Here is a 25,806-nt window from a genome sequence, read left to right as displayed (position 1 = left end):
TTCACAATTACCCCAAACTGAAAATAACCCAAATGTCACTCAACTGGTGAATGGATAAACATACTATATCCAGGCAAAAAGAATACTACTCAGCAATAAAAAGGAACAAACTACTGATACATGCAAAAACGAACACTGTGCTAAGTGAAAGAGGCCAGACTCAAACAGCTGCACACTGTATGGTTCCATCCATGGTGGAAAAGGCAAAGCTCTAGGGACACAGAACGGATCTGCAGGTGGCAGGGGCTGGTGGGAGGTGGGCAGTTTTCTACAAAGGAGCAAGGGGGGACTTTTGCAAAGATGTTGAAATGCTGTCTTGATTATGGTGGTGGCTACATGACGACATGCATTTGTTAGAATTCATAGAACGGCAGTCCTAGAAAAGGTGAATTTTACTGCAGGTACTAAATTATACTGACTCAATAAAACTGATTTTAAAACCAGTCATTTTGTGACTTCCTAAGTATCATGCTGATGTTGAATAAGCTTTCATTAACACTCTTGATGCAAACAAGTGTGGGGAAGGTGGGCAGGTCCTTTGTTCTTCAAATAACTAGCCCAGATGTTCTGCTATAGCTGCTTTGTTCCGTCTGAGCAGGAGACAGGTGCACAGGTTGACAGGGCCCTGACTGACTGGAGTGCTCTTGGAGAACAGAGGTCACCATCTGCCCCTCCTGGAAGAGGTCCTCGATCCCGTGGACATCTGCTCACCACCCACACCATCCATGGATGCTCAGATATGAAGTGTCAGATAACTGCTGAGTTTGTATTTGCTCGACTTTAAAGATCTCTCAACCATGCCATGGGGGCTGTTTCATTATTTATCATAAATGCTGTAATGAACATACAGTCATTGACACAGATGTATAGGGCCTTGCAGCATTCACCCAGTGGATACGATCACAGACAAGTGCCCACGAGCTGCCGTCAGTGGGGCTGCTCATCCTTCTGACGTTGCCTGTGAGTCTACACTTGCTCTAGGTGTGAAAAAAGGAAAACCAACATCATCCTATTCACAGAAAGGAATCCCTTTGGGGACATAGGGCCAACAGACTGTATGCTTAGGATATAAAGTGTCTAATGCAAAGTTTTAGGGCTCACTAATGAATTTGGGAAACTAAGTCTGATTATAATAAGAGGGTTTGGGGTTTTTAAAAAAATATTCGCATCATTGATTTATTCCACCTACATCAGTTCTACTCTAGTGTACATAACTTTGCTATAGCCAAAAACAGAACACTTCAGAGGAAGCAAAACAGAGTGGATATAAACATGACCACAATCCACAAAGTCATTATAATAGTGGGCAGGAACGCAAACCTTGGGGCTTGGGTGCAAATCCCACACACTAGTTTTGTGAGCTTGTGGAAGTTCATTAATTTCACTGACCCTATTCTCTCTACTGTAAAGATAACAATCGTCACTTTGGATTTGCTGTGATGATTAAACGGGATTATATATATATATGTATATAACTTTGCAGGTGGCTTCAACAAATGGTAGTTATCTGCCCAGACGTTACCTATAACCCACGTGAGGTGAGGCTCTCTCTTTACCTTGAGTCAAACCCACATTCTTGTCTTCCTGTAAGAGGACTGTCAGTGATCACTGCTGCTCCTCCCCCGGAGGCCGCCACAAGTGGATTTACTTACAGCAGGAATTGAAGGTCAAGAGCAGAGTCCACTGTCAGTGTGAGAGGCCGGGGCTTAGTGACGAATGACAGCTCAGCATTGGGCAAGGATTCTGGTCAGAGCTTAGGGCCCCTGGCTCTGCTGTCACACTGCACCTCAGTCCTGACATGTGAACTCTCATGGCACCTAAGGTTTGTTTCTTTTATCACTGGGAAATATCTTTTCCCCCGGATTTATTGACTGACATATAACATTGCGTTAAGTTTAACATATACAACGTGATGATTTGATACACACGTATATTGTGAAATGATTACCACAATAAACTTAGTTAACACCTCCATCACCTCACATAATTTTTTGGGATGAGAACATTTAAGATCTACTCTCCCAGCAACTTTCAAGTATTTAATAGACTATTGCTAACTAGAGTCACCATGCTGCACATTAGATCTCCAGAAGTTATTCCTCTTATAACTGGGATTTTGTAACTTTGACCAGCATCTCCCATTTCCCCACCTCCAGCCCCCTGGCAACTACTTCTGGTCTCTGTATCTGTGAGTTTGGCTTTTTTAGATTTCACATGCAAGTGACATCACACAGTATCTGTCTTTCTCTGTCTGACTTATTTCACTTAGCATACTGCCCTCGAGGTCCATCCGTGTTGTCGCAAATGGCAGAATTGCCTTCTTCTTTTATGGCTGAGTAATATATTGTCAGGAATTACTGCTCTATCCTTACTTTACCTTCAGAAGCATAGCCAGCTCTGGCTTAATAAAAATGCTTATTTTAAAAAGGAAGGCACACAAAGAACTCTTTTCTAAATAGTCCCACTTTCCCACCAACATCTTCAGAGCAGAACCTTAAATTGTGTCTTCCAACTAGAAAGATGTATCTTTCCTTGAGTCATTAGTGATAGAACAGAAATTGGAAGAGAATGGAAGTCCTATAATGATCTTGTCCTCACTGTGTTTGCTCATGTTATCAGACCTCAGCAGTCGGGGCTACACATGGCTTAGGGGTCCAGCATTCTCCATCTTCCTCTGGACACATTTCTGCCCACAGGCCTGACTGTCCCATAAAACAAGTGCCTTGTTTTATGTTAGTGGCCCTCCTTGGCCACTGATTGGACTGATCCATGTGATCTATGAATGGTATCCTGGTTGGAAAGTTGTGTTGAGATACCGAGAGTGTATCTCATGGAATTTGGAACTGTCTTATGTATAAACTGGGTGTAGTTTATATCTACAAGGTTTATCTATACACATACACACATACACACAAATACATCTGGCCAGTGGGTAGTGGACACTGGAAATGAAAGGATTTGGGCGCTGAAGATTTGGGAAGAGAGCAGCTACTACCTGCACCACGCATAGCAAAGCTACGAGGGAGACAGAGAGAAACTGAGTCTGAGGGGGAACGTGAGGGGCAAGAACAGAGGGGCTGTCTCTGGAGCTGCCTCCTTCCTGCGCTTCCAACATCTAAGGCTCGTTTTTGAAATCCCTCCCTGAATTGACCTGATTTCACCACAGTGGGTTCCTTTGTGCAAGCTTGACTTTGAGGCAGTCAGAAATAGTTGTTGGTTTCAACTACCACTGAGCAGGCTTTAAGGGTTTAAACAACCATTTAAAACACAATGCTGGGCTTCCCTGGTGGGGCAGTGGTTAAGAATCCGCCTGCCAATGCAGGGGACACGGGTTCAAGCCCTGGTCCGGACACATTCCACATGCCGCGGAGCAGCTAAGCCCGTGCGCCACAACTACTGAGCCTGCGCTCTAGAGCCCACAACCCACAACTACTGAGCCTGCGTGCCTAGAGCCCGTGCTCCGCAACAAGAGAAGCCACCGCAATGAGAAGCCCGCGCACCGCAACGAAGAGTAGCCCGCGCGCAGCAACGAAGACCCAACGCAGCCAAAAATAAACTAATTAATTAAAAAAATAAATAAAACACAATGCTATGGATCCATACATGCAGCCAGAGGTTGAAATGGTGAGATTCGAGTCCAATCCCCACCTTTGTGTCTGAGGGGTCCTTTCCTAAGGAAGATGGGATCTGGACTTTGCCTTGACATGAAAGCAATATGCTCACTGGTGCAAGAGGAATAAACAGGGTAATTTCCAAGAAAAAGTCACATTCTAAGAGAGTGATGGGTAGAAGGTTTAGCTTCAGCAAGAAGACCTCAGCACAGCACCCTCTGCAGCCCGAGGTCCCGGGGTGGAGGAGGGAAATGGAGGACCTGGCAGAGGGGACCAGAGTGGGGATTGGACACAGGACATGAGGAATCTGGGCAGGGGAGGCTCTGAGGGCCCAGGAGGCAGGGAGGAACAGAAGAGGCGTTGAGGGAACAATACGGAATGTGGGAGCCACATGGAAGGATGGAAAAGGGGAAGTGGACCAAGTGCCTGGGAGAAGAGTCACAGAGACAGAGAATGGCTTGAGCAACAGGAAAAGAGGGAGAAAGCGACACAGAATTAGGGGACAGAGAAGAGGTCAGGGAAGTTGGAAAGGAAGAGTGCAGGAGGATGGGGGGCAGACACACAGAGAGACAAGCTTCCCTGGTTCTGACACATTCTCATCGGTGACCCCTGCTCCATGGCATGGCCTCTCCCCATCTAGATTGTCCTTGTTTTCTGATTGGTTAAAAAAAGAGCTACTAATACCATCCCAGTCTATCTCAGAGGGAAGAAGTCAGGACCAGGGGAACACACATCCTACCCCTTCACACGTGCTCTTTTCTCTGACTGCACCATTGTGCAGCATGTGCACTGGGATACCAGTGCAGCTGGAATGGCGGAGGGTGGTGTGGGATGAACCTGGAGGGCTGGGGGCCGTGGAGTCCATGTGAAAGGTTTTGATCTCTTTGGGGTAGTTGTGGTCAAATTCATAAAGTCCTGATTCCTCTTTTCCATTATCTGTCCATCTCTGGCATGCCTGCTTCACCAGCTGCAAGTATAAATACAGCTGCACCTCTTTTCTTTTTCCTGTTAATTGCTGGAGCCCCCATATGTCAAACAGCTCACATCTAAAGCCTCCCCCTCCAGGCATCCAAGAACCCCAAGGTCTTACTTGGTCCCAAGGGGAAATGTTCTCCTTCCAAATACCCCAGAGAAGATGAGAAAAGCTAGTAAGCTCAGCTGTGGTCTGTCACGGCCTCTGGTCACTGTCGAGCACTGTCCCACACATATAGATACTTGTGTGCTGTTGAGGGGAGGAGAGCCTCCAGGGATAATGTTGGACTTACCTCGCTCATGCTCAGCCACTGTCCCCAGAGCTGAGTGGGACGTGGCTGGGCCTGCAGGAGTGTCCACCTGTCAGCCCCAACTGTTCAGCACCAGTCCAGTGCTCTTCAGAACCCTTGGTGTCCTTTCTCCCAGGGGACCTCACATGGATGCTGCTAATCCTTCACGAAGCTCCTGAGTGTGGAACGTCTCAGGAGGCTGCTGGGCCTCCATGCAGCCCGGACTTACTGCCCTCCCCTCCACTAGCTCTGCAGACCAAGGGCAACCGTGGAGCATTTTTGTCAGGGCACAACAGATCCCATTACACTCCAGCCAACAGATACCAACTGGCCTTAACTTCATAAGACCAGACCACCTTTCCCATGATAACAAAATCTATCCCATGGCTACCAGCTCCCTCTATTTCCAGACATAGGTGACGGTGGCATTTGGAGTTTGTTTTCATGGTTTCCCTCTCCCAGCACCTCATTATTATAATATTATTATTAATATATAAAATATCAGAAAATATCAACAGAAAAACATTCCATGTTTCCAACCAAATAAAGACATTTATACCAGCATGTAAAACACAAAACTCACAGTTTCCATGGGTGAATGTGCTCCCTAGAAGCGTGACTGATGCATTCCATAAAGCCTTATAGGACATAGCAGCCCACAGAGCAAGCGACGGCTCTGGGCCCTGACACTGTGAGTCCCACTGTGAAAAGAGGTTTTATTGTAGAAACATTTACTCTGAAAAAATGTTACTACTATACATATCCTGAACCTTAATTTTTTAATAAAATGAAAAATTGCGACGTCTTTACTTTTTTACTAACGGTATTAAATACTTTCAGAATGCTCTAAAAGCTTTAAATATGTATTTTTCCATGGTTTCTTTGTCATTGAAATAAAAGGTCCTAAAAACCTATATATTCTCATATCCAGAATATATAAAGAACTTTCAAAACACAATAAGAAAATAAACAACCCAATTAAAAAATAGGCAAAAGATTCAAACACACACTTCACCAAATAAGAGATAAAGATGGCCAAATAAACATATGAAAAGATGCTCAGTCATGGGCTGAAAATGTAAATTAAATTAAAGTCACAATGACATCTATTAGAATGGCTAAAATTAAAATAAACCAACAACTGATGCTACCGAGTGCTGGTGAGGATACGGAGCAACTGGAACTCTCCTTCACTGCTGATGAAATGAAGGGAATGTAAAATGGTAAAGCCACTTTGGAAAACAATTTCACAGTTTCTTATAGAGTTAAATATATATTTACCATATGATCCCATAATTCCACACCTGGGTATTTACCCAAGAGAAATGAAAACACATGTCCACACAAATTATTATAGCAGCTTTATTTGTAATTGCCCTAAGCCGGAAAGAATCCAAGTGTGGGTGAATAAGCATCCATACAACAGAATACTACTCAGCAATAAAAATGAACTAACTGCTGATGTACCCAATAACTTGGATGGATCTCAAGGGTATTATGCTATAATATTTGAAGAGTCTAAATTATAAATATAACTATTTCTATACAAAAAGTTTTTTAGAGAAATTTTCACTATAAACAGTGATATCAAGCCATAATGTAGACTGAAAGGGTTAAGGAATTCTTTTAAATTAAATAGAATAAAGTTATGAAGGAAGGAATAACCCATTTCATTATATTAATTCAGCTCCTTAGCAGGGGCTGCCATGGGAGCATTGGTCCAGGGTTTCCAGAATCTGTGGCTCCCCTGCACTTCTGAGCTTGGCTTCAGTGATACCACCTTACATGCTTGTGCCCACTGCTGACCCCACCCCTGCCCAATTTCAGGTACCCACGTATTTTTTTAAAATAAATTTATTTATTTATTTATTTACTTTTGGCTGCATTGGGTCTTTGTTGCTGCACGTGGGCTTTGTCTAGTTGTGGCGAGTGGGGGCTACTCTTCGTTGCGGTGCACAGGCTTCTCGTTGCAGTGGCTTCTCTTGTTGCGGAGCATGGGCTCTAGGTGCACAGGTTTCAGTAGTTCTGGCATGCGGGCTCAGTAGTTGTGGCACGTGGGTTCAGTAGTTGTGGCTTGCGAGCTGTAGAGCGCAGGCTCAGTAGTTGTGGCACATGGGCTTAGTTGCACTGCGGCATGTGGGATCTTCCCGGACCAGGACTTGAACCCGTGTCCCCTGCATTGGCAGGCAGATTCTCAACCACTGTGATACCAGGGAAGTCCTACCCACCTATTTTTGGAAAGGCTTTAGTAGTTGCAAAGTATTCTGTTCACCAGCATAGCCCTGGGGAGTCAGGAATTCCACAGATAACCCCTCCTTGTGCCCTGGAGCACAGCAATATCCACAGTCTTCCCCAGAAATCTAGGACATCCCAGACTCCTTGGAACTCTGCAGCTATCTTCATCTCCTTTCTCAGGGATGCTCGGGGCCCAAGCATCAAAAGCACATTAAATAAAAATGATGACTCACCAACCGAATGTTTAGGCCTTTGAATGATTTATCCTTTCTCGCAAAAAGAGGTTATGCAACTCATGCCCAGAGCACCCCAGAGCTCCCCAAAGCAGATGGCCAAGGAGAGTCATGTGCCATCAGAGACTGTCAAAGAGCAAACATTTCAAAATTATGCCTCTTCCACCGAAGACAGTACTTCTGCTCAAGCTCACCCTTTTGCCGAGTACCTAACCATAAAGAGTTTGTTTGTTGAATCAGCCTAAAGGGTGAACAGGACATCGTTTATCTGTTTATGTAGCAGGTTCTTCTACCCAAAGGATCTCACCAGTTTTCTTGACTTTACAAATCGTCACTTTTCCACGATCTGTGCCAATGGAATGCAGTAGTACCATAGACCCAGTTCCCTCATCATGGATATTTGGCTTTGGAAGGAATCTCAATACTTAAATATGAACGTGGGAGTCTCTCATTTGTAGGAATTGACTGTACTCTGCATCAAAGGAATCTGGTCACCAAACAAGGAAGCACTTATTGGGGGCTGGGAAACGTTCCTCTCCTGCTCCCAGCTGCACTCTCCCCAGCACCATTTGATTATGAACAATGTTCCCGTGGTAGAGAGGGCAAAAGGGCCCCATTCTCCCCTCCTTGTATCTACCACTCTCTCAGTGTCACCCTGCAACTCTGTGTCCTCACCCCTTCAATCTGGCGACCCTGTGTCTTACTTTGGCCAACAGAATGTGGCAGAAGTGACAGCACACCAGTTCAAGCCTAGGTCTCAAAAAGCCTGATATGGTTTTGTTTGCTCTCGGAACCCAGGCACCACCATGAGAAGAAGGCCAGGGCAGCCTGCTGGGAGGACGAGGGACCGCGTGGACAGGGCTCAGTCCGGCCAGCCTTCCCCCAGCCAGTCAGCCTGCAGGCCGCACGCAGGTCAGCAAGCCCAGCTGGGCTCGTCCAGGCCTAATGAACCAACCGAGCTGAGCCAACCCACAGGGCTGGGAGCTAGATCAATGGTGGTTGTTTTAAACCACTAAGTTTTGGGGTAGCTTGTTACACAGCAAGAGCCCTCTTTTCCCTTGCCATAGGAAGGTTCCATACCTCACATTCAAACTACTCTTGTGCTTGCAGGTAGAGAGAAGAAATTAATTCTTCCTACTTCTGATAGCTGAATTAGGTGTGGGTAGAAAACACGAGACTCCATTTCCGTTTCAACTCTTTCACTGCCTAGCCAACCTACATTTAAAGAATTTACTTATGAGATCAATGGTAGATATATTATTAAAACAAGGCACTTTCTGTCCCAACTCTTGTTGAGGTTTCTACCAATGACACCATATAACTAACATTTGATACCACAGCACATCATAGAGATCAGAAAGACGTCAGATCATTATTTCACAAAAAGCTTTGTTTAAACAAGCCATGAAAAAAAATTTTTATCATCAAATATAAGTTTAATAATCTCTTTATCACATTCCCCAGTTTTTCATTATTGTCTTCATTTCATTCTGTTTACATTTGTCATATACATCTCTATAATACACAGACACAGACCTATATTTGCTATATACCTCCTATCATTTAATTGTCTTTGGATCAATATAGAATCAGTAGGGATCAGCGTGGGAAAGAATACTACCTTTTTCTGAAAGTAGATTCTTATGTATTTATTTAGCACCTTTTATTTAAGGAGCTCAAGATACTTTAACATTCACTGTAGCATCCTTATGTTATCTCTAGTTTGGGAAAATGTCAAAAATTAGTGCCTTTTTATAGGAAAAAAAAGGAAAGTATCAGTGAGATGATGACAGTCACAGCAGAAACTTGGGTCTTTAGCTCAGCCTTCTCCTTTGTGAACTATACTTTGTTTAACATGTCAAAAGGTTTAATGGTTTCTTCCATTTTTATAACATCTCTCTTTGGATGGATGTGAACTAAAAGGGCAGCACAGACAGTAAATTCCCACCAGTGGATCATCCTGGCAACACAGTTATTTCCTGCAGTTTTTCATGTCCGCTAAGAAGCCCCATAAATTATAGAACCACCTCCGCTTCTCCATTAAAAGTCATAATTGATGGTTACTATTCTAGCATTTCCAGAGACCTGCAACCAACATGGAGAAACCAGTGATCAACGATCATTCCCTTCAGCTGGGCATTTGTGGCCATTAAAGTCTGGGCAGTGACCACTATCAGCACTCTTAAAACCAACCAGATCTGCAAATTAATTTAATGTGTTTAGATATTTTAACTTTAGTATTTGAGGAGAACAAATGCTCACTGGCCACAATAGATGAAACATCCTAGGTAATTCCTTTCAATCTGACTCACATTGTATGTTTCCTCACAAGAGCACTGACGCTAAGAGAAAAGCACCTCTATGATAAGTTTTCTTAAATTCACAATATAAGGATTTGGTTTTTAATGTAAACGCATGGAAAATAATGTTTTCCACTTCTACAAGGCTAAATTACAGATACACGAGTTTTTAGGAAGAAAATGGTGCCTACTGCCTAAACACATTTATGCTATTCTTGTTTAGAAAGAAAACAAATGCACAACTTTATTCTTCCTTTCTTGAACTTTCCTGGCACCTTCCTTTCACCGTGTGTGCAGGCCATCCCATGTCCTACTCATTTTCCACATCTTTTCCAGGGAGACATCAAGAATAAGAATGCCAAGTGCAGCAACTTGGATTTTTAGAGATTTAGTTTCCCAAGTCCCTGATTGCCTCTGCTGGGAAGGGTACTGCATTCACCCGGGGGGAATGAACCATTTTGAGATGGAGTAAAGGAGGCAGACACGAATTGCAACTTAGTGCTGCCTAGAAATTGACACAAACTTAAAAAACATTCAGGGGGAAAATGGGGTTTCCCCTTTTCCTTCGTTTAGAAAACTGAGAACTCAGAAAAGTTTTCGAACGCTAAAAGTCCCTCCTCTTGCTCTCTGAGCCTCCCCCAGGCTTCACATTTCCAGCCTTCTTCCAAAAGTGCTTAGTGCAGATTCCTCACCTCTCTCCACCCTCGCCGTCACCCAAACACAGGTATCTACTCGTGAGAAGGGACCAAAAGAAAACGTATAAAGAAGACCATCACCCTTAGGAGACTTTTCAAGAAAATCGTTAAATAGTAGAAAGAAAAAAGGGCGGATAGTATCAAGAGAAACGTTATGAGAGACAGTGAAATACAAATATCAAATATGGAGGACGGGGTGGGGGGAGGGATACAGACCCAAATAGAACAGGACAGCCATAAAAAGATGCCATAAAGAGACAAACTACTGATGAACTAACAATGGGAGGTGGAAGTAGAAGAAGAAAAACTATAGGAGATAAAAAGTGGAGTAACCGAGGAGAGCAACGTGTACCTGTGCAATTAGTTGACACGTGACTGTGGATGGAAGTGAGTAGTAATAACAAATGTACTTTTGTTTGCTTGTTTGTTTTTAAAGTCCCCGATTCTAGTTAGAACAAAATGGATAAAGAACGTCCAGTCATTTGACGCAGGTGTACCGAACGGAGGGGCGGCAAGGTACACCTCTGGGGCCACGGCCCCACCCCATACCAGGCCCCGCCCTCAGCCCCGCCCAGGCGCGGGTGCGCGGCGGCGTCGTCAGGTGGGGACGCGGCTCCCGACGTGCGCGGCGCAGAGAGCGGGATGGAAGGCCCGCAGGTCCGCGCCCGCCCGGCTGCATCGCGGCTCCGAGGGGCGCTGCGAATCGCAGCGGGTTCTCGGCTGCTCAGCGCCGCGTCTCGGGCGCGCCGGCCTCGGCCTCCCCCTGCTCCTGCACCGGCCGCGAGGCCTTGTCGGGCCCGGGGGCGCCTCGCTCCTGCAGCCCCGGGCCCACCTCGAGGCCGGCGCACGTGTCCGGGAAGCGCGGCCCGAGGCCGGCGAACGAGTCGCAGCACGGTGGGCTCTCCTCCTGCACCGGGCGGCCCACCGGCTCCCCCGCGCCGCCGCCCGGCCCCGCCGGCCCCTCCTGCGAGTTCTGACTGACGTAGACCACGATGATGTCGCCCTTGAAATTCATCACCTGCCCGCTGGAAATAAACGTGGAGTTACTGTTTCCAGTCACATTTCCTACAAGGGGAGAGGAAGAGAGAACACGCAGAGGGTGAGTCATCATCAGTTCTGGGCGAGAACTTGGTCTTGTGAGAGGAAAGTTTCCCAGTGAATGGAGGGGCGCTGGCGCCCCAGCCCTCTCACGGGCGGCCCCTCCTCACCCACCCGTCTCCTAAAATGCATGGGGCGCTCCCCGTGGTTCCTTCCTTTGCCGTCTCACCGGGCCTGACTGAGGTGGAGGAAGGAAAAAGGGAGGGAGCGAGAAAGAAGACGAGGGAAGAGAAGCACGACAGTGGGCCATCCTCAAGTTTTGTTGTTGGCCACATTGACCTCGGGGGACACTGGCAGGAGAGCCCGCCCGCATCGCAGAATCACAGACGGGATTCAGATGTTGCAAAAGGGTGTGCGCACGTGATGGATACGCAGCAAACACAGCCAATGGCTCAGCAATGGTCAAATGCATCAGGAAGGGAAGCAAAGGCTGCAGCGAAGGTTGCTGCCCGTTAGGACCCTGGAGCCCACCGCAGCCCAGCCTCCTCTCTGACCAGACTCTTTCGCATCTTTTCACCCTCCCTGGGGAGGTCCCTAAGCTCAGCCCTGGAGGGCCATGGGGCCCCCCGGGCTCAGGATTTAGCAGAAATTAATTTCCTTAACATTTTTTTTTAACTCCTAGAAAAAAAAAAGAGATTCACAAGACTAAAATGGAGAAAAGCCAACCAACCAAACAAAAACAATCTTAAAATCACTCTTTCCTTCTGATCCCTGGGAGGTGTTTTGTCCTCAGGGGGTTCTACCATCACTTTTTGTGGGTGACTGGATTTAGCCAGTCTTTAATTAGTGGGCCTTTTGAAAAACAAATAGAAAGTTCAACAGATGTTAGGAAACCTACTGCCTCTTATTCTCCTATGTTAAAGACTGATGCTCTACAAATGACCCAGGTGAAAATAAATGCCACAAACCAAGCAGATGCAGAAATGCCCCAACACTCAGCATCACAAGCAGAATCTTTCAGTCTGACCAGGGAAGGTGAACATAAAAACAGTGCCTCACTATTAACCTCATCTTTTTTCTTTTCTTCTCTGTTGTGACAAAGCTTAATAATAACTTACACAAATAAAATCGTTTCTGTCATTACTCTCCATGAAGAGATTTCTCCCAAATGTGGAAGGCATATTTTGGATGGTCTGACTGAAATACCAACAGCATTCAGGAAATACCAGGAGCCTTCCCTCCACCCACAGGGTACCTTCAGAGATCCTGAGACAGGCACAGTGGCCCATTACAGGGATTTCAATGAAAACAGAGATTTCAAATATGAGCAACAAATTGAAAGTCACAAGGAAGGATTTGTGACTCACGCTCTTTCTCCCGTTGGCAGTTGTATTGGGGATGTTCCTAGATGGGTGGTGGCAGGGATTTATTTGCCTATTAATTCCCCCAAGTGACTTGGGCAAGTACAGCTAGTATTCCATTCACCAACTAGGCAGATTGACCCATGTTCTCCATTCCCTCTAAAATACACAGACATGATCCAGCAATCCCACTCCTGGGCATATATCCAGAGAAAACTATGGTTGGAAAGGATACATGCACCCGAGTGTTCATTGCAGTGCTGTTTACAAGAGCCAAGACATGGAAACAACCTAAATGTCCATCAACAGATGAATGGATAAAGAAAATCCATTGTGGTATGTATATACAACGGAATATTAGCCATTAAAAAGAATGAAATAATGCCATTTGCAGCAACATGGATGGACCTAGAGATTATCATACTAAGTGAAGTTAAGTCAGACAGAGAAAGACAAACATCATATGATATCACTTAAATGTGGAATCTAAAAAAATGATACAAATGAACTTGTTTACAAAACAGAAACAGACACAGACTTAGAAAACAAACTTATGGTTACCAAAGGGGAAAGGTGGAGGGGGAGGATAAATTGGGGGTTTGGGATTGACATATACACACTACTATATTTAAAATAGATAACCAACAGAGACCTACTGTATAGCATACGTAACTCTACTCAATGTTCGCAATAACCTAGATTGGGAAAGAATTTGAAAAAGAATAGATATATGTATATGCATAACTGAATCACTCTGCTGTACACCTGAAACTAACACAACACTGTGAATCAACTATCCTCCAATATAAAATAAAAATTAAAAAAAAACAGACAGGTGCTCATAACATCACACGTACTCTACGCTACAGGTCTACTCTCTATTATGCCTATGTCTTTCTGCTCTCACCAGTTACCAAGTTAGTCCTTAAGCCTGCTTTTAACTAGTTGAACCTATTAGGAAATCTAATGAAATACAAGTGTACCTCGTTTTCTTGCTCTTGGGTTTACTGTGCTTTGAAAATACTGCGTTTTTTACAAGTTGAAGGTCTGTGGCAACCCTGCATTGTCAGATGATGGTTAGCATTTTTGGCAGTAAGTATTTTTAAACTGAGTATATACATTATTTTTTTAGACATGCCATTGCACACTTAATAGACTACAGTATAGTGTAAACATAACTTTATATGCACTGGGAAACCCAAAAAATTCGTGTGACTCACTTTATTGTGGTGTTTGCTTTATTGCGGTGGCCTGGAACTGAACCTGCAGTATCTCCAAGGTCTGTCTGTATCTTTATGTAAAGTTGTGAAATGTAAGTAAGTGTGAAAAAAAAAGGCAAATGTTTCTAAGAAAACTAAAGTGAATGCTTTGCAAGGACCCAAATAAATGTGAGCCACTAAATGCAAAACAAAAGGCATCAGCAAGCTGCTGAACTGGTGTGTGGTGGCGTGGACAAGGCAGCTGTTAAAAGAAAAAATGAAAAAGAGACTTTAAAAATGCAGAAGGAGTTTGCATTCAGACTTGTTATGCCTGGAAATTAAGATGGTGTGGTTAACGTGAAAAAGGCTCAGGAAACTATATTCAGCCAACACATATGTCCCTATACTAAAAAATCAATGTGTGAATGCAAGTTATATGTTTTAAGTTTAAAAAGATGTTGAAGAGGTGAAGTTGTAGATGACTTTTTCAAGTAACTCAACAACTACTAACTGAGAGCTGATATAAGGTCTCTACTGTAGCAGCAGCAGCATGAATGAGCATAATAACACAGGAGAAGTCTTCCTAGTTGAGGGATCACTAGTTAACAGAAAAAGTCAAAGTGAGAAATCAAAAATAATATGTGTATACCATAGACCATATTCCAATTTAAAATGTACTGTTTAAAAATAAAAAATAAAAAAATAAAAATAAAAAATAAAATACCATGATTATTTAATAAGAGCAGCAAATTTAAGTTGCTTTGAAGTATGATTTTTTTCTTGGTATAATTCCTTTAGCTTTTTATTATTGCAACATTGAAGAACATCATGATTCTGTTGTTCTTCAAGATCATGTAAACCTACACACAGGGCAATGCTAGCCACTGCGTGATTGATCTATGGTCTTGAATTTAATATCTTTTTTGTCCTCTTCATATGGATTTATCTGTTTATGTCATGGTATATATAATTTCTCCATCATTTAAAATTTTATTTTCCAACAAATCATCATCATGACTCCATTGTTGTTTACCTTCCTCATCAGAATCTTCAGTTTGTCTGAACTCAGATAAAAACCCTTTTTTTTTTTAACCATTATCTTACACATCAAGATTTTGTGTTAAACTTTTCTTCTTAAGAATTTCATTCCAGGGGACTTCCCTGGTGGTCCAGTGGTTAAGACTCCACGCTTCCAACATAAGGGGTACGGGTTTGATCCCTGGTCAGGGAACTAAGATCCCACATGCCGTGCAGCCAAAAAACCAAAAAAAAAAAAAAAAAAATTTCATTCCATGCCTTTGCCTCATGGTCAACAATATATTTTTGATATATGCTATAGGATCGATATTTTCCTTATTTTCTATATATTTTCTATATTTTTCTATATATTTCTATATTATTTCTATATATTTTCTATATTTTTTTCCAAATGGAACTCAAACCTTTTTTCCTAAGAAATATATTTAAACATTTCGTAATTCTTCGATCCATAGACTGGATCAAGAATATTATTCTTGCAGGGGGCACAGTACGGAGGGGAGGACCAAAAAAAGGCCTTTAAATTCCTGACGATTAGGATGTAAAGAAAAGCTACCTAGAAAGAGTATGAGATTCTCAATTTTATTCTTTATGTGTTTCTTCATCGAAAGTACAATTAATGACAAAAACTACCTTCGATCAAGTCCAGGTCTGTTCCATTCACACTGACTTCTATGAGAGTAGTAAACTGGTACAGACTAAACTTTAAAAAGCTCTACTTATTTGCCAGTAACAGTAAGTGACAGCAGAGCCATCTTCAGGGGCATGTGACTTGTGCAGTCGCACAGGGCCCTGTGCTCAGAAGGGCCCCGTGCTTGTTTAATGTTCTGTTGTTATCATCTTGAAATTCTTACTAATTTTTGCACAAGGGGCTTCATATATGCACTTTTCACTGGGCTCTGGAAACTTTGTAGCAGGTGGCAGACAGCTATAAGGAGTGCTGCTCTGTTTCCCCCTCCCCCCCTCACTGATGCTCTAATTTAATGTTACTCTTTTTGGAGGTAACATCTTATAAGTCGGACATGTTTCAATATTGCAGACACATTTGCCGATCTAATTTTCTCTATTGATAAAGAACTCAACGTTCGGTAAAACTCTGAATTGCAGAGGCTACCCACCGGTGCTCCTAAAATGTGGACTCTATGATATGTTTCCCTGATGTTCAAGCCACTTGCCACCCGCTATAAAACTTTCAACACCCACTTTCTGATAGAGAACTGAGGCTTCTTCCTTTGAGAAAAGGTCTGCTGACTGTATCAATTATACCTGTCAGGCTTTGCCTCTGATCTCGTTTTGGTTTCTTTAAAGTGAAATGAGAACCAAGCCAGCTGCCAAGCGGTCTAAGTGCAGGATCCTTCTAGAGTTTTATTGCCTCAACTTTTCATCGCCTCACCCTCTCAACTTCAACAGCAAAAAGATTTTAGCAGCTCATTCTTTGAATCTTCCTGAAGCACTTAATAGTTTTCATAGAAATAATTCTCATGCTTATCAACTTCATTTTTTTTTTTTTAACCAGTTAATGCAACAAAGTTTTAAATTACAACAGGATCAACTCACGCTTATAGGACTGGGCAGACCTGTGGATTTTAGTAAGCGTGGCCATTCTCTGGGCGGCAGCAGAAGGTCCGGGGTGTCTTAGAGTGACCCATTAGCTGTGAGTAATCAGCGTGCTGTCGGCTTCCGTCAGGCCACTCTACAGAGGTTAGGAGGATGTGGGCTAATCTATGGTTAAGTGAAGCTAGATTAAGATTAAGCTGGATCACTATTACAATACTAATAGTGATGGAACACCTCAAACCCGGACTTTACTGCATGCTCCCTCTGTGCCAGGCTGGCTGCACTACAAACACCAGCTCGCAGTTCCTCCTCATGTGAGCATTCCAGGCTTGCTTCTTTTTCCCCCTCTATGACTGACATGGCTTCAGGGATGAAAACTGTCTAACAGCCTTCTTTCTCCAGCCTCATCACAATGCAGACTCACCTGCAAGTAATCTACTAACATCTGTGGCATCCTAGTCTCACCTGTCTCAACTTCAACAGCAAAGAGCTTTTAGCAGCTTAGAGTGGTGTTTCACTCTCTTAAGAGCATGACTGGTTCCATATATATATGTGTTAGCAGACGGTAGTTGTTTTTCTCTTTCTGACTTACTTCACTCTGTATGACAGACTCTAGGTCCATCCACCTCACTACAAATAACTCCATTTCGTTTCTTTTTATGGCTGAGTAATATTCCATTGTATATATGTGCCACACCTTCTTTATCCATTCACCTGTTGATGGACACTTAGGTTGCTTCCATGTCCTGGCTATTGTAAATAGAGCTGCAATGAACATTTTGGTACATGACTGTTTTTGAATTATGGTTTTCTCAGGGTATATGCCCAGTAGTGGGATTGCTGGGTCGTATCAAAAAAAAAAAAAAAAAAAAAAAGGTCATGAAGAACCTAGGGGCAAGACGGGAATAAAGACACAGACCTACTAGAGAATGGACTTGAGGATATGGGGAGGGGGAAGGGTAAGCTGTGACAAAGTGAGAGAGTGGCATGGACATATATACACTACCAAACATAAAATAGATAGCTAGTGGGAAGCAGCCGCATAGCACAGGGAGATCAGCTCAGTTACTTTATGATCACCTAGAAGGGTGGGATAGGGAGGGTGGGAGGCAGAGAGACGCAAGAGGGAAGAGATATGGGAACATATGTATATGTATAACTGATTCACTTTGTTATAAAGCAGAAACTAACATACCATTGTAAAGCAATTATACTCCAATAAAGATGTTAAAAAAAAAAAAGAACATGACTGGTGACTAAAAGGGTGGTGGTTTCAGTGGCGGCCCGAGTACAGGAGGGACAGAAATGGGGTTGGGACAGAGGAGAGTGCAGGACCCTGAAAGCTCTGGTCCTGCCCTGGCTCGGCCTCCACTAGCTGTAGAATTGGGACAAACTACCTAACAACTCGGTCTGCTCTTTATGAAATGAGCATCAGTTTTCAAGCCCAGCTAGCCTGGCAGCATGCAGCCGCCCAGAGCAGGCATATGATAAATGAACGAATAAATGAATGCGTGAATAGCCAGCAGGATGGCATAGGGTCAAACGAGACAGTGGATTTGAAAATGCTTGGGAAATAGCACAGAATTTCTCACAGGTGCAATGCTGGCATCATTACTCCCAGAATGTAATGTTTGTGCTCATGGAACTCCCCAGGAAACGAGATTCGGGAAATGTACTGGGCGGTCATGTTATCTTTCCATCCCTGTCTTGTTGAAGGACTTCAAAATACCTTGAAGACTGAAAGGGCACTTACCTCTAGCAATCTAACCAACTTTTATTTTCTTTGCTGAAATAATCCATCATTCTGACTGTCTCCATTTTGAACACTCATCTATGTAATTCTACACAAATCCCCCACCATCTCATTTCTCATCACGCAAGTCAGCAGCTAGTTGAATGTAGCACTAGAGTAGGTCAAGGTTTTGAATGAGTTGGTAATATCCTTATCCTGTATTATGCCTCAGTCCTGAACTGTCCTTGTTTACAAGCAATCGTTCCTTGAAATCAGCTTTCTGCCTTTCAGAGGGTTTTACACGGTTGTGTGAATGGACCTGAGAGGGCAAGGCCCAGGGATGGTGAGTCAAAAGGACTCCATGTCAGCAAGGTGGGTGCTGCGGGCCCCCTCATGAGCATGGTTGCCGGGGTTTCCGCAGCTGGTACATGCCCGGAAGGGGTAGCCCTCTCCACTGACAGCCAAGGAAACCCCAGGACGTTCTGATGTTAGGGGAGACCTTATCCCTTGCTGGTGGCTGGTTAAGGGGGGAATGTGGAAAGGGAGGGATGGAGTGCATGAGGCTTGTCCAAGATGCCTTAAGAAGGCTTAAGGCTTTCATAGGTCCCATTAGTCCACAGACCTATGGGAATACGAGCAAAGCCAGGCCCGTCACTTCCCTCTTCCCTACTCTCCGAAGCTGTCTTTCCGCCAGCTTTCCCCAGCAAGCTGCCTCTGGCATTTATTTTAATTTTATTTTACTTTCAAAAAAAGATGGGGTTGGAGGCACGTGGAAGAAAGAGCTTTCCTCCCAAAAGAATCGGTGATAGTGAAAACAGTAACTTCCTGAGACAATTGACAGAAGAAAGGGGACTCAGAGGCCAAAGTAGCCATCACCTCCTGCACAGACACTAGCGCCCCTTCCCATGGAACCTTCTGGGCCTGGCCTGGCCACCGCCCTGTGCTCAGCCTGAGTAGCCAATGATCCCAGCCCGAGTTTGCCCTTATTCTACAGCACAGTGAGGATTCTCCAGCGCACGGTAAACAAATGAAATCAGTAACATTGGCACTGATTTATGGGGAGACAGTGCCATGGTTGAAGGCATAGGCTTCAGAATCAGATAGTTGAGTCATGATTTCATCGCTGACTTGTTCTGTGGTCCTGGGCGAGGACCTTGCCCATAGGATTCCTGTGAGGAAGTGGGAAGGTAATACCTACACGAAGCACTTAGCCAGCACCTGGTAACTAATACCTATAATGTCACTGATAAAAATGCAACCTTCAGGATGTCAGAACAGGCTTAATGTGTCTCTGAACACAAGGGGATTGATAGACTTCTATGTGAAGGCTACCCAAAAGGATGATTTGAGAACTAGCATGACATGAGGGTTTTTATTAAATTAGAACACCTGAAGAGTTTCTAACATTTAAAATGGGTTGGTTGGCTTAACATTAATATTTAATGTGACTTAGCTAGAAAAATTTTCAGGTCACTTGAGAGAGTTAAAAATAGCATTTTAAGTCAACAGAAACAATGAATAAGTGAAGTGTCTCATCATGACCAGAAAGATATTTATAGTTTGCTAAGTCCCTGCTTTGCATAGCAGGCCCCGTGGAATCCCTATTTCTCCGGCAGAGAGGACAAAATTCCTTTTAAGAACTCAATCCTTGATACAATTTACATTTTTTAAGCAAGGTAATGCATACTTGTCTTCTCAAAGGCTTATTATGTTGTTTAAAATGCATAACGTATGAATATTAAATCACAAGAACTATAGCAAATAATATCTCCCAATTGTCATGTAGATTTTCTTCCAAGGAAAAGAACTAAAAATATACACAAATCCACTCAAATTACCCAGGCTATATTGGGTTCTTTTGGAATTTTTTAAAAACTTATTTTATATTTAACCCATATGCTTCTCATGTGATTTTCCTTTTTATGGAAATGCAAGATCTGTTTCAGGCATTTGGAAGAAACTGGGTCTATGATGATATGGGAAGGGAAACAGTATTTAATAGTTCCATTCTGAATCATGCTTGAAAATTACTTAGAATGGCTCACAAACGAAACCCTTCCAAAATGAGCCCCATTAGAACAGAAGGAAGGGAAGTAGGGCTAAACTAAAAGATACAGTGAACAAATTTTTCTTATATTTTGAAATAATGCATTGACCTTTAGCATCAATGAATGCTGAATTTTATTACCAAATAACTGAATTAAAAAATATTTTTAACTTATAGAATCAGTGAGCTAATACCTGCCCTTACGATACTTAGCTAAAAGTCAAACACAAGTTAGTGGATGGCATTGCAACAGGAGAGAGAAGAAAGTTAGAAACAGAGGACTGTCCTTTGCTCAGGGAGAGGGGAGGAAGGGGAAGAAAACTGGGGTAAGAGAATGCTTATCTGTCTTTCAGGATGGAAGTGGATGGTCAAGAATAGTCATTTCAGGACGGGGTGGGGCCCAGGGATGGGAGACCAAGGATGGGGGACAATGGAGTCAGGCGTGTACCCTCATCCTCCAGTGCCCTTGGCTCCCAGGCATTAGCCTAGGTGTGTCTATGCCACTTGGATGGACCAGCGCATCCTTGTTTCTGCCATCTCTGCCTCCTCTGCCCAGGACACCTAAGTCTGCCCAGGACAGCTAGCGGTCATCCTTCCATCCCCTGCCTGGCCCCCTGCTCCCCTGAACAGACCGAAGAGGTAGGAGGCTGAGAGTGAGTTAGGGAACAAACAGGAAGCTATGGGCTCTTATTCCTTTAGTTATTCATGACTGGATGGATGGAGGAATGAATGAATGAATGAATGAGCTTATGAACATTTATTCACTTATACTGTGAGTAAGCTGCCATGGGAGAGACGAGGAAGATCGGGAGTGGTGAAGGTCACGGCAATTCCTACCAACTAACTGTTCGTGGCTGCCTAGAGACGGCTGTTGATAAAGGTACGAGTGTGCTGGGCTCGGTGAGAAAGATGCCAAGACGAATTACGAGGGGCTGACGAGGGCACGGAAGGGGAGAGTGGCCACCCAGGCAGCTAACATGCATCCCTGGTTTAGGAAGCAGCATTTGAGCTGGGACTTGAAGGTCAGGAGGAGCTGGGTGCTCTGGAAAAGGGGACCGTGTGGGGACAGAGTGGCCACACTGGGGGAGGCCTGTTACAGTGCAGAAGCAGGAAAGTGAGAGATTCCCACTAAAAATGGCTGAGGCTGGCGTTGGCCAAACTTAGGTGGGTGAGCAGGTGAAGAGCACCAACAGGCTGCAGGTTAGGGGGGCTGGCCATGGAGGGCCTTGCTTTCTCAAATTATTGATTCTCTTTGTGTTGTCCATTCCCTAGCACCCATCCCTACTTGTTTTCCAAGCTTTTCCAAGTCTCCGTGTCTCAGTGGAACCTCAATAAAGATGTGATAGAGAATCATGTAGCTGGTGCTCATGAAGAATTGTTGTGGGCCCTGGGAACAAACACCTCTCTCCAGTTCAGAAGTGTCTGAACCAATTAAGTGATCTCAGGAGCCAGAAGCAAGTCACAGGCCAACTAGTGACACATTAATCATAAGAAGTTGTTCTTTCACATGACATCATTTTCTAGACACAGAATTCTCCAAACTCCAGGTGAAAGGGCTTGTAACCAAGGTAACCACCGTCATGTCATCAGGATAATTTAAGACGTAAATCAAGACATGGTTTCGCAAAACAAAACCACAAGTATGTTTGTTTTCCCCTTTCATTGGTTTTTGCTGGTAACTCTCCTTGTGCTTTAAGAGCTGTGACACTGCTAACACAAACTTACCATCAGGTATTATTTTTGAAAGACAGGCTTGTGGAGCTGTTTGAAGAACAATCATCCTCTTCACAAGGAAGCTGGGTGCAAAGGAGATACTTTTCCCTACTTAGGTGGCGCCCAACCCTGTCATTTCTGCAGAAACCACTTGATTTGGTTGTAAGTTTTTTTCTTCTCAAATACTCACATATAAAAATCCAAAAGCCAATAAAAAGGTCACCTCCCTCAAGTCCTGAGAGCACAGTGGCTTTCAGGAGATCGTGTAGGATTAACCCCACCCATAACGTTCACCCAAGCTCCATCCTCTTTCACACATTTTATAGAAGATAAACTATGACAATTTAAAAAAAGCAATAATGAGAAAGTGCTATCTTGACCAGGAATCAGAAGGCCTGTTGATGTAGAAGTAATTATGGAGAGACCTGCACAGCCTCAAAACTCAGCCTGGCTGCTACTTCTCCTCAGGCGAACATGAATTTGGCCCACTTGCTGGCAACTTCTATGGATGTTTTCTATGGCTGAGCACCAGATTAAGACAGAAAAAGCAGTGTACACTTTCTGCAAATTAATACCACTTAGTGGATGGCACACTTTTTTTTTTTCCCCTTCTTTCCACGCCTAGATGTTTAGTGCTGGAGAAAAAAAAAGATAAAAAAAGCAGAGATGGGCACTGCTTTAACTCCTTATAGGAGAGCTCGGATCCGCATTTTTGGTTTCATGACACTACGAAAAAATTGATCTCTTTCACTTTGGCCAGTGCTGTTCTTCCAAGAACTGCTGCTGCTTTTCACACAGCAGCAAACATCACCTTCCTGATGTTGGCAACTGAAAAACAGGTCTGTCCCCTGCAGTGTCACAGGACGTGGCAGCTGCCACACTGAGGTTCTGCCTCCTTCCTCCCCACACCCCCAAATACTCGTGTTCTCTCTGTGTGTGCAACCAGTGGGAAGAAAATTAACCTGTAGAAAAGAAAGAGACCAATGCAAACGAACCACAGAGCCAAACTTTTAGACACGGAAATTACTTAAAATCTTTGAAAAAAAAAGTTGAGGTCTTCTGGAGGAAAAACATATCAGTTCTTTGAAAAATATCCCCAGGCCTATCTCCTCCTTTCAGTTTGACTGAGAACTGATAGAGAATTTACCCATCAGTGAATCTGTGTAGTTGCAGCAAAACCCCAAACCTTGGAGAACAGATTCAAATTCATTGTTCTACCCAATAAGCCAGGAGCCGTCATCAGCATGGGGCAAAACAGTCTCCATTTAGGGCCCGATTGAGCTACCTCATAGTTATAAAATAATTCAAAGACCAGCTGCTAGACCCGGTGGCAGTCTAAATAAAGAGGCAGGAAAGAAAAAGAAAAAGCATCCCAGGATAAAGGTGGTCCATGAATGGGCTTTGTGGTTTTGGAGAGTGGGAGGGTTCTGTGAAGCCCCTTAAATAGTACATATGCATATATTCATTTTTCTGGAGAGAGGGTCTATAGCTTTCAGAAATTTCTCAGAGATCCCTGACCACCCCTTCCCATAATACAGCAAACAATCCCCGGAACCAGAGGAAGACCTCACCATCAGCAGAAAAGTTCCCTGTAACTACATAATAAAACAGAGGATGTTTTACCTTCTCAGAAAAAAGTTGTAATATTACAACTGGTGGCCTATTCACACTCAAGCAGTGGTGCAGCAATAAATCTCTATAATGATTTTAAATTGTAAAACCATCCTCCTGGTTCCATAAATATATCCTATGCAGTGTTTATGACAGGGGCTTCTCATAAAAAGCATCAAAGGACAGCCACTGCCCCATTAATTTGGCCCGGAATCAACAAGCTACACTCAATAAATATTAATTAATCGACGATTAACTAAACAATTTTGTTTGTTGTCCTGAAACTTATAAGAGCTTTTTTTTTGGGGAAATTTGAGGCCTAGGTCGCTTCAAAGAAATTTGAGGCCTAGGTCGCTTTTGCAGCCAAACCCAGAAATCTGAGGCAATGCCTTGACTTCAGCCAGTCCTGCGGTCAATGTTGGCATTGTTTTCAGGGGTCAATGCTGGGATTTGAGGTCTAATCCCATTGTGAGAAGCCTGAATGGAAAAGCGCATGGGGCACGTATAAACCAAGAGAGAGAGCCCCAGGGGTACAATCCACAAACCCAACATGTGGACTGACTCAAAACCCAGCCTGTAAAGAGGCTTATCGGGAGAAAATGCTCGAGCTGAACTTTTCCCATGTTAGCGTCCCTCTTTCCTGAACGGCATGTGGCACTTGTCCCCAGATACTGCACAGAGACCAGGCCTTTTTGCTCAGAAGGGAGAAACCAGCAGAGTCACTTACCTGATGCAGGTGGCTGGTCACTGGAAGGGCCTCCAGAGCCAGGACCTCCCCTCATCGAGCTGGGAAGCCGTGCATCAGCCCCATCCATGGGCTGGCCTCCCGCCTCTGCCCCATCAGCCGCTTCGGGCGGAAGGCCCATGCCATAGGCGCTCTGGGGCAAGGGTCCACTTCGGGGGCGACCCGTCAGGGGTTCCCGGTCCTCCCCAGCGGGGTTCCTGCAGCCTGCACAGCATTCTGCAGAGTTGGAGCTGGCTGCCCAGTGGGGGCAATTGCCACCCTCCACTTCTCTTTGCAAGTACTTTTCGGAGGACATAGGAATCCAGTCAGTCCTGCACGGAGGCTCGGCGAAGTGGCAGCTTTCGGAATCCACGAAGCTCTCTGTCCCAGTGAAGCACTGGCTTAGACTGTCATTCTCTCCCACCTCCAGGGGTTCAGGGAAAGGCGGTGTGGATGTGCTTCCAGGCTGAGTGAGGAACAATACAGAGTCTGGGGTCCGGGGGGGCCTGTCCACGTATTCGTCTTCCGTGGGAATCTGCCTGAAGGGGTCCCCCTCAATCTCGCTGACCAGGGTGAGCATCCCGGCGTCTTCTCCCGGCGCACAGGGACCGCCACCTGCGCACGCACCTCCACTGTCAGGGCAGCACGTATCTTCAGAAAACATCTTCTGTTCCAGAGTCAGCAGTAAGACACCCTCACAGATTTCACGCTGACTCGGGGCTTCCACACGAGTGCAGCTAAGATTGCTGCCTGAGGACTCCTGCTGATTTAAATTCAGAAGGCAGAGCATTAATACCAGCGATGTTAGAACATGGGTCTGCTAAACGTGGCTGAAAATGGTGTTTATAGTAATTATTTCCACCATAACAAGTACAGATGGAATACTCACTATGTCGCTTTATTTGGGTTATTTAAGATTAGCGGGTGGGGAGAACCCTCAGATAGAGTACAACCAGAATCAGATGAATCTAACTGCATTTCCAATGGGATAGCATGTTTACACTGAAGCAAGGGGGAGAGCTGACCCAAATAACTTTAGAATACAGGATTTTGTCTATACCCTCAATCTAAATTTTTAAAAAACCCTGTAAACAAATATTGAACTCTGGTTAGTAGCTTTGCTTTTTGCTGTGATATGGCTTAGTGATTCTGAAACTACTTTCTGTGTATTCTGGAACTGAGTAAATGAGTAAATATACTGAGAATAATAGGAGCTGGGTTTCTTACTGTTGGAGAAGGGAAGATTCAAATACAGCTAAAGAAAGACTACAATAAATCCTGTAGTGTTGGGACCAGAATTGGAGAAATCAGTATGAACTCAAGGTTTAAAGTTTATATATCTTTAGGGACTTCCCTGGTGGCACAGTGGTTAAGAATCCGCCTGCCAATGCAGCGGACACAGGTTCGAGCCCTGGTCCGGGAAGATCCCACATGCCACGGAGCAACTAAG

The 25,806-nt window shown here is 44.2% G+C and overlaps 1 protein-coding gene across 7 annotated transcripts in view; it reads right to left on the bottom strand.

Moving 5' to 3' along the window:
* The window catches only part of TNFRSF11A (TNF receptor superfamily member 11a), a 79,429-nt gene that overhangs the window by 13,826 nt on the left and 39,797 nt on the right, over window positions 1-25,806 (bottom strand). For 3 of the 7 annotated variants that reach the window (XM_036823916.1, XM_036823918.1, XM_036823920.1), the window contains 2 exons: window positions 24,360-25,119; window positions 8,783-11,401 (listed from right to left, as the gene is read on the bottom strand). In XM_036823916.1, the coding sequence (XP_036679811.1) occupies window positions 11,061-11,401; window positions 24,360-25,119 (1,101 nt within the window). In that variant the 3' untranslated portion in view covers window positions 8,783-11,060. Of the gene's footprint in view, window positions 1-5,422; window positions 5,575-8,782; window positions 11,402-24,359; window positions 25,120-25,806 lie in introns of those variants that run through there. The other 4 variants (XM_036823917.1, XM_036823919.1, XR_005016251.1 and 1 more) reach the window with 3 other exon arrangements.

Source organism: Balaenoptera musculus, chromosome 14, assembly GCF_009873245.2.
Source record: "Balaenoptera musculus isolate JJ_BM4_2016_0621 chromosome 14, mBalMus1.pri.v3, whole genome shotgun sequence".
Classification (NCBI taxonomy): domain Eukaryota; kingdom Metazoa; phylum Chordata; class Mammalia; order Artiodactyla; family Balaenopteridae; genus Balaenoptera; species Balaenoptera musculus.
Note: the sequence above shows the minus strand (reverse complement) of the source record. Positions and strands in the feature narration are given on the sequence as shown.